We start from the raw sequence: 8,767 nt of genomic DNA, 5'->3' as shown, positions 1-8,767 counted from the left end.
GGAGGAGGGGGGAGTGTGGAGGGAGGGATGAATGTGGAGGGAGGGGAGGAGGGGGGAGTGGGGAGGGAGGGAGGGAGGGAATGCGGAGGGGGGAGTGGGGAGGGAGGGAATGCGGAGGGAGGAGTGTGGGGGAGGGAGGAGTGCGGATGGAGATGGGGGAGTGTGGAGGGGGGAGTGTGGAGGGAGGGGAAGTGGAGGGAGGGGAAGTGGAGGGAGGGGAAGTGGAGGGAGGGGAGGTGGAGGGAGGGGAGGTGGAGGAGGGGGAGGGAGGTGTGTGTGGGGAGGAGTGTGGAGAGAGGGGAGGGGGAGGGAGGGAGGAGTGTGGAGGGACGGGAGAGGGAGGGAGGAGTGTGGAGGGGATGGGGGGGAGGTGTGTGTGGGGAGGAGTGTGGAGGGAGGGGGAGGGAGGAATGTGGAGGGAGGGGAGAGGGAGGGAGGAATGTGGAGGGAGGGGAGAGGGAGGGAGGAGTGTGGAGGGGGGAGAGGGGAGGGAGTCGCTGAGAGACCGGGCCGGGACGGGCAACTCCTGTTTTATTTCAGATTTGCAGTCGATCTTTTAAATTTTCCAAGTCAAAACCAGCCTGGAATATTTGTAAATTTGGCTGTAGTCCTGTGCTTAATTCCTGTAGATATTCATACATCAGTCTGAATGGTTACGTTTGGTAGCTTGCAGCAATCATGGATACTTCATCAGCGGTAGTCCGTAGCATTTCCAGTCTTTCGTGTCTTCAACCATTACTATGTCAGGTTTTGGAACAAATCTGAGTTAAGAACTCGCCTTTTGCTCTGAATCTGGGAACATTGATTTATAGTTGAATTAACCAGTCACTGTTGGAGAAAGTAGACATGTTTAATGAAAACAAATGCTGTAAGTACTCGGTCAGTCAAGCAACATCTGAGGAAAAAGAAACCTGTTAACATTCTGGATCGGTGACCTTTCCTTGGGGAAATAGTTAGCTTGGCTGCTTTTCTCATCCATGGGTGTTTTTGCATCCATATATGTATGTACCCCTTAATGAAGAATGAAGGAGGAGTGGTGAAGGTAGAGGGAGCCATTTGTTAGAGGGGAAGGCAATGTCATTACTTGAAATAGTTGATATTCTAAATTATACTGAAGTTTTCATGATGAAATAAAACATGGTTTAATCCTTCCAGGATAATTTGATTATATTTTGTCAACTATTCAATGTAGAAATGACATGAGGAGTGCTGCTGAGGTCATATTTGCTCCTGTGTTTATGAAGCTTTTGGTATTTACAGGTATCATTTATGATGTAATTGTGGAGCCTCCAAGTGTGGGATCCATGACAGATGAACATGGTCATCAGAGACCTGTGGCCTTCTTGGCATACAGGTAGGACGGGAACAGCACTAGTGTCGCTTTGCTTTCTCTCACCAGTTTACACCACTTCTATTGGTGGATTAATGGTTTTTATTCTGGGTTATGGTTCCAAGAATTAAATATATCATCCTTAACCATGGTTTTGCAAATTTTTCTAACTTAACCACATTAGAATTGAGCTACAGTGCATTCAGAAAGTATTCAAACCCCTTCACTTTTTCCACATTTTGTTACATTACAGCCTTATTTTAAAATGGATTAAATTCATTTTTTATCATCAATCTACACACAATACCCCATAATAATAAAGCGAAAAAGGGTGTTTAGAAATTTTTGCAAAGTAATTAAAAAGAAATAACTGAAATATCACTTTTACATAAGTATTCAGACCCTTTACTCAGTACTTTGTTGATGCACCTTTAGCAGCGATTACAGCCTCAAGTCTTCTTGGGTATGACGCTACAAGCTTGGCCCCAGTCTGAGGTCCAGAATGCTCTGGAGCAGGTTTTCATCAAGGATCTCTCTGTACTTTGCTTCGTTCATCTTTCCCTCGATCCTGACTAGTCTCCCAATTCCTGCTGCTGAAAAACATCCCACAGCATGATGCTGCCACCACCATGCTTCACTGTTGGTATGGTATTGGCCAGGTGATGAGCGGTGCCTGGTTTCCTCCAGATGTAACACTTGGTATTCAGGCCAAAGAGTTCAATCTTGGTTTCATCAGACCAGAGAATCTTGTTTCTCATGGTCTGAGAGTCCTTTAGGTGCCTTTTGGCAAACTTCAAGTGGGTTGTCACGTGCCTTTTACTGAGGAGTGGCTTCCATCTGGCCACTCTACCATAAAGGCTAGATTGGTGGAGTGCTGCAGATATAGTTGTCCTTCTGGAAGGTTCTCCCATCTTCACAGAGGAACTCTGGAGCTCGGTCAGAGTGACCATTGGGTTCATGGTCACCTCCCTGACCTAGGCCCTTTTCCCCGATTGCTCAGTTTGACTGGGCGGCCAGCTCTATGAAGAGTCCTGGTGGTTCTAAAGTTCTTCCATTTAAGAATGACGGAGGCCACTGCTCTTCGGGACCTTCAAAGCTGCAGAAATTGTTTTTATACCCTTCCCCAGATCTGTGTTTCGACACAATCATATCTCGGAGGTCTACGGACAATTCTTTCATCTTCATGGCTTGTTTTTTGCTCTGACATGCACTGTCCACTGTGGGACCTTGTATAGACAGGTGTGTGCCTTTCCAAATCGTGTCTAATCAATTTAATTTACCACTGGTGGACTCCAATCAAGTTGTAGAAACATCTCAAGGATAATCAATGGAATTAGGATGAACCTAAGCTCAATTTTGAGTGTCATAGCAAAGGGTCTGAATACCTATGTAAATGTGATATTTCAGTTATTTCTTTTTAATTACTTTGCAAACATTTCTAAACACCTGTTTTCACTTCATTCTGGGGTATTGTGTGTAGATTGATAAAAAAAAGAATTTAATCCATTTTAAAATAAGGCTGTAATGTAACAATGTGGAAAAAGTGAAGGGGTCTGACTACTATCTGAATGCACTGTATGTCATGCTCTAATGTCCTAGAGCTGAAAATTACTGACCAGCCCCTTTGTTCCACCTTGTCGATGCTGACCAAGTTGGCATATTGGGCTGGCCCTATTTGCCTGCATTTTGCTCATATCCCTCTAAAACCCTCCTATTCAGAAGCCTGTGCAAATGCCTTTTCCAAGTCATAATTGTAACTGTTTCTATAGCTTCCTCTGGCAGCTCATTCAAGATATGGATTACGCTCCGAGTGGGAAGTTTTCCCCTGACATCCATCTAAAATCTCCTCTCTCACCGTAAGCCAATAATGGTTAGTTTTAGCATTCCCTACCCTCGGAAAAAGGTGAGCATTCACCTTCTCCATGCTTCTCATGATCTTGTACATCACAATAAAGTCACCCCTCAACCCCCTACACTCCTAAGAAAGAGGTCCCAGCTTTTCCAACCTTCCCTACAACTCGACATGCCTGCACGCCCAGGTAATATCTTGATGAATCTCTTTTGCATCCATTCCAGTTTAATGACACCCTTTCTATAGCCAGGTGACCAGAACTGCACACAGTGCTCCAAGTATGGTCTCGCCAATGACTTGTACAGCTGACTCATGATGTGCCAACTTTTGTACTCAGTACTCATCCCAATGAAGGCAAGCGTGCCAAATGTTGGCTTCACCACACTGTCCACTAGATTTGCCACTTTCAGGGCACATGTACTCCCAGATCTCTGTGATCTGTCACACTTTCCTCGGTTCTGTCATCTATATACTAAAACTCTCGTTTGTCTGTTCCTGAACTACAGCCAAAATGGTACACGATAGCGCGACAAATTTAGGCCTACCTTACTCACTGTCGACCCATTGGTGCTAATGGAAGAAGTTTCATTGAAATCGGTGTTATATTTTTAAAGTTGTTCACAGTTTCAAGTTTAAATCTATCTCCTAGGGAGGGGGGGGGGGGGATAAGGGGGGTTGAGGTAGGATAAGGGGGGTTGAGAGGGATGGGGTGAGGGGGAGAGGGTTGGGCCCACTTGGTCAAGTTTGCTCTAAATTATGCCCTGGTTTGATCTACCAAAGTGCAACACCTCACATTTGTCACATTTGTTCCATTTGCCATTCTTTGGCCCACCTTCCCAACTGATCTAGGTCCTATTGTAAACTTATCTTTCCTCGTTGTCTACTGCACCACCTATTTTGATGTCAGCTACAAATTTACTAACAATGTTAACTACCTTGACATCTGAAAAGCTAATGTATATAAAGAACGGCAGATGACCCAATATTGTCTCCTGTGGCGCACTATTTGTTTCAGGCTTCGAAACAGAAAATAAACTCTCCACAACTATCCTTTGATTCCTTCCTCCAAGCCAATTTTGAATCCAATTTGCTAGCTCACCTTGGATTCCATGCAATCTAGCCACGCAGACTAGCCTACACTACAGGACCTTGTCAAAGGCTTTGCTAAAGTCCATATAGAGTACCTTCATTGTCCTGACCCATCAATCTTCTCAATGACCACTTCATAAACAAATGAGATTTGTGAAACACCATTTCCCATACACAAAGCCATGCTGATCATATCTAATCAGTCCCTGCTTATCCAAATGCTGGTAGATCCTGCCCTTCAGAAACCCTCCAACATCTTTCCCTCCACTTATGTCAGGCTCATTGGCCTGTCATTGCCTGGGTTGTCCTTACTGCCCTTGTTAAATAACGGTACAACACGAGCCACCCTCCAGTCTTCCAGAGCTTCACCTGTGGCTAAAGATGATGCAAAGAACCCTGCATGAGTCTCCATAATTTCTTTCCTAGCTTCCGAGGATGTACTTAGTCAGGCCCAAGGGAGTTATCTTAATGCGCATTAAAACCACCAGCACCTTCTCTTTGGTAATTAGTATACTAATTTTACAAATAAAACATTACATATCGTAAATCGCTCTCCTTCCAAATACTACTTGACTTAATTCTGCAAGCCTCAATTGTATTCCATCCCAAACAAAAACTGTGATCTTACACATGAATTTGTCAAAACTAAATACGGATATCAAAACCCCCCAAATAAGTCAAATATGATGCGTGGGGACAAGGAAATCAGCCAGGTTCTAATTTTGCAGCAAGGTTAGTCAAACTGACCAGTGGTTTATAAATACCTGAACTTTCTAAAACGCAAAGCTCCTTTTTAGGTTCTATGATCTTATAGACAATAGACAATATGTGCAGGAGTAGGCCATTCAGCTCTTCGAGCCAGCACCGCCATTCAATGCGATCATGGCTGATCACTCTCAATCAGTACCCCGTTCCTGCCTTCTCCCCATACCCCCTCACTCCGCTATCCTTAAGAGCTCTATCCAGCTCTCTCTTGAAAGCATCCAACGAACTGGCCTCCACTGCCTTCTGAGGCAGGGAATTCCACACCTTCACCACTCTCTGACTGAAAAAGTTCTTCCTCATCTCCGTTCTAAATGGCCTACCCCTTATTCTTAAACTGTGGCCCCTTGTTCTGGACTCCCCCAACATTGGGAACATGTTTCCTGCCTCTAACGTGACCAACCCCTTAATAATCTTATGCGTTTCGATAAGATCTCCTCTCATCCTTCTAAATTCCAGTGTATACAAGCCTAGTCGCTCCAGTCTTTCAACATATGACAGTCCCGCCATTCCGGGAATTAACCTAGTAAACCTACGCTGCACGCCCTCAATAGCAAGAATATCCTTCCTCAAATTTGGAGACCAAAACTGCACACAGTACTCCAGGTGCGGTCTCACTAGGGCCCTGTTCAAGTGCAGAAGGACCTCTTTGCTCCTATACTCAACTCCTCTTGTTATGAAGGCCAACATTCCATTGGCTTTCTTCACTGCTTGCTGTACCTGCATGCTTCCTTTCATTGACTGATGCACTAGGACACCCAGATCTCGTTGAACTCCCCCTCCTCCTGATTTATCTTCTCAGTAAAAAAAATGGACGAGAAGTATACATTTCGTATTCCCCATCTCTTGTAGTTCTAAACAAAGGTGGCCATGCTGATCTGTGGATCTATTATTTCTTTAATCATCCTTTTACTCTTAATATACCGGTAGAATCTCTTGAGATCTTCCTTTGCTTTTCCTGTCAGATCCATTTTGTGTCTTCTCTTTGCCTTCCTGATTGCCTTATGTGTACTCCTGCACTAATACTAGAAGGAAGGTTCTCTTTGTCCCAACAACTGAAATCTAATGTATGCCTCCTTTGTGCTGACTGGAGCCTCAATATTTTTTGTTCCCTAAACTTGCCAGCCTTGCGCTTCACCCTACAAAAAACATGCTGACCTTGTACTTTTGCTAACTCACTTTTGAAAGCCTCCCACTTATAAGCTGTCCCCTTGGCTGCAAACAAAATTTCCAAGTCGACCTTTACAAGATCCTGCCTAATGCTCCAAAATTAGTGTTGCTCCAATTTGGAACCAAATCTTGTGGACCAGTCCTATCCTTTAAAACAACCTTAAAACTCATAGAATTTTGGTCACTGGCCCCAAAGGTACTGCCCCACTGACACTTCAGTCCCTTTCCCTGTCTTGTTCCCTCAAAGGAAGTCCAGTGTTGCACCCTCTCATGGGGTCCTCTATATAGTGATTAAGAAAGGTTCTTTGGACACATTTATCTGCCCGGAAGTTATACTGAAATATCCCACTAATATTGTCCTATTATTTTTACAGCTAACTGTAATCTCTCCACACATCTCTGGGGGGGGGGGGGGGGGAGATACAGTCTGATCAAAGTGATTATTTCCCATAAAGCAGCTCACTTGACGATCCCCCAAGATTATCCTCTCGAAGTACTGTAGTTCTGTCTGCCCTCGTCAAAAGGGTCACTTATTTCTCCTCCCCCTCCCCCCCCTCCCGCATCTCTATCATGTCTGTAGCATCTATACCCTGAAATATTGAGCTGACAGCCCAGCCCATCCCTCAGCTGTGTTTCTGTTTACATCCGAGTTCTCCAAACCAATCCACACCCTGAATTCCACTGCCTTGCCTGTTAAATAAATAGTTTAACCCACCGGTCTTTCCTCTCTTTACTGTGCACCTGCCTGCGTTGATCTGCGTTTCCGCATATAACAGGAGGACTATTACAATATCTCTGACCATATAATGATGTCTGGTTTGCCCTGCATGGAATTGTCAGTGTGCCTTATTTTGATGAGCTCGAGTTGCAATGAAAAAGCTCAGGTTACTGAGCACTGTTATTCCCAGTGGTAAAATCTCTTACTATTTTTGAATTGTAAAGTTTGCATATTTATAAACTACTGAGTCAGTTGGACTAAACCTTGTTGCAGAATCAAAACTTGGTTGATTTCCCTGTACCCACACATCTTGTTTGGCTTTTTGCATTTTTTTTAAACAAATTGATTTTGGAATATAATACAACTGAAGCATGCAGAATTAAGTCGAGTATTATTTTGTGGGAGAGAAATTTATGATCTGTAATGTTTTCTTTGTACAGTATACAGCCATGATATACTGACTTTCTGTAGGGAGTGGGGAGGATTGGTTGCATGAATATGCTGGCTGCATGAGGATTGCTCAAAACAATTACTGCATGTCACACTCTAGTCCTCCATGCATAAATCTATGAAAAAATTATTGAACAATGTATTATCTTGACCTTTTAAAATAACTTTTCCGCACTGCAGTTTTATATTTTAGGACGAAACAAAAATATTAATATAAAATGCCAAAATATAAATGAGTGCTTGCGTCCCACAAAGTGCCTAATCTTCAAAGTGCGTGTTGCTACTCATCAGCTTGCGACTATCCTGCCCCAATGTATAAACCTAAATAAATTTTAAAATATCTTTTCACGCAGGCTATGGATAGACATTTACACGTGGATTATTTTGAATTAACATCACTTAATGTGCACTTTATTTATAGACACACATGAGGAAGGGGGGGCTCATGGGAAATGGCACGTAAACAAAGCTGCATCGACGCTTGGCTCAGCAAAGTCAACGGCAAAAAACGTTAATGAAATTGCTTGGTATTCCTCGAACTCTGGTTATTTTGGGGGAATTTTGGATGCATAAATATCAGTTTCATGAGAATTTGTGCCATCTTATTTTAGCATGCAAATGGGTGTACCCATTGTAATCAGGAAGAATTAATCTTTATTGTGTTGTGTGATCGAAGATCTTCAGAATTGGGATTGGATGTGACTATTTTATAGACAAATATCAATAGACAATAGCTTCAACTATTGTGGTGGTTTGTACTTTACTGTGTTCCTTACTTTGTAGCCACAGCAAGTTGAAACTGATGCTATTTTCTTTTTGTTTATAGAGTGAATGGCCAGTACATCATGGAAGGTCTTGCTTCTAGTTTTCTGTTTACAATGGGAGGTCTAGGGTTTATAATCTTGGATCGCTCAAATGCACCCAATATTCCAAAACTGAATAGATTCCTGCTTCTGTTCATTGGCTTTGTCAGTGTCCTATTGAGCTTTTTCATGGCCAGAGTCTTCATGAGAATGAAATTGCCGTAAGTAATCTTTCAATCTGTTACAAATACTGTCCTCGTTGCATGCGTATCCGAATCTTAAGTACTACTATTTAAAAAAAAGAATATATTTTAACCTTAATGGAAATTTTCCATTCAAAGAAAGTTATTCAGCAACTTTATATGAACAGGCCTGGCACATTTCCCCCTTTACCCTTCCCCTCCCACTCTACCCCCTCCCCCAATTTTCCACAGGCTTTTGTCTGACCATGTGTCAATCTCCCCTCACCTATTTCCACCTGTCACTTACCAGGCTTTATCTCGCCCTCGCCCCACCTCTCTACTAGCTTCCTTTCCCCCTACTGCAACCAGGCTGAAAAGGGTCTATACCTGAAATGTCACATAACCTTGTAA

The 8,767-nt window shown here is 43.2% G+C and overlaps 1 protein-coding gene across 1 annotated transcript; it reads left to right on the top strand.

Moving 5' to 3' along the window:
* Positions 1-1,260: 1,260 nt before the first annotated feature.
* Positions 1,261-8,414, top strand: ostc (oligosaccharyltransferase complex subunit; the record flags this gene model as incomplete). Its single annotated transcript, XM_078395726.1, has 2 exons — positions 1,261-1,354; positions 8,198-8,414. Coding segments are annotated over 2 exons (296 nt in total), but the record flags the coding sequence as incomplete, so codon positions are not given.
* Between the last annotated feature and the right edge of the window lie 353 nt (positions 8,415-8,767).

Source organism: Rhinoraja longicauda, unplaced genomic scaffold, assembly GCF_053455715.1.
Source record: "Rhinoraja longicauda isolate Sanriku21f unplaced genomic scaffold, sRhiLon1.1 Scf001455, whole genome shotgun sequence".
Lineage (NCBI taxonomy): Eukaryota > Metazoa > Chordata > Chondrichthyes > Rajiformes > Arhynchobatidae > Rhinoraja > Rhinoraja longicauda.
The sequence above is the reverse complement of the archived record's forward strand: the minus strand, read 5'-3'. Positions and strand labels throughout refer to the sequence as shown.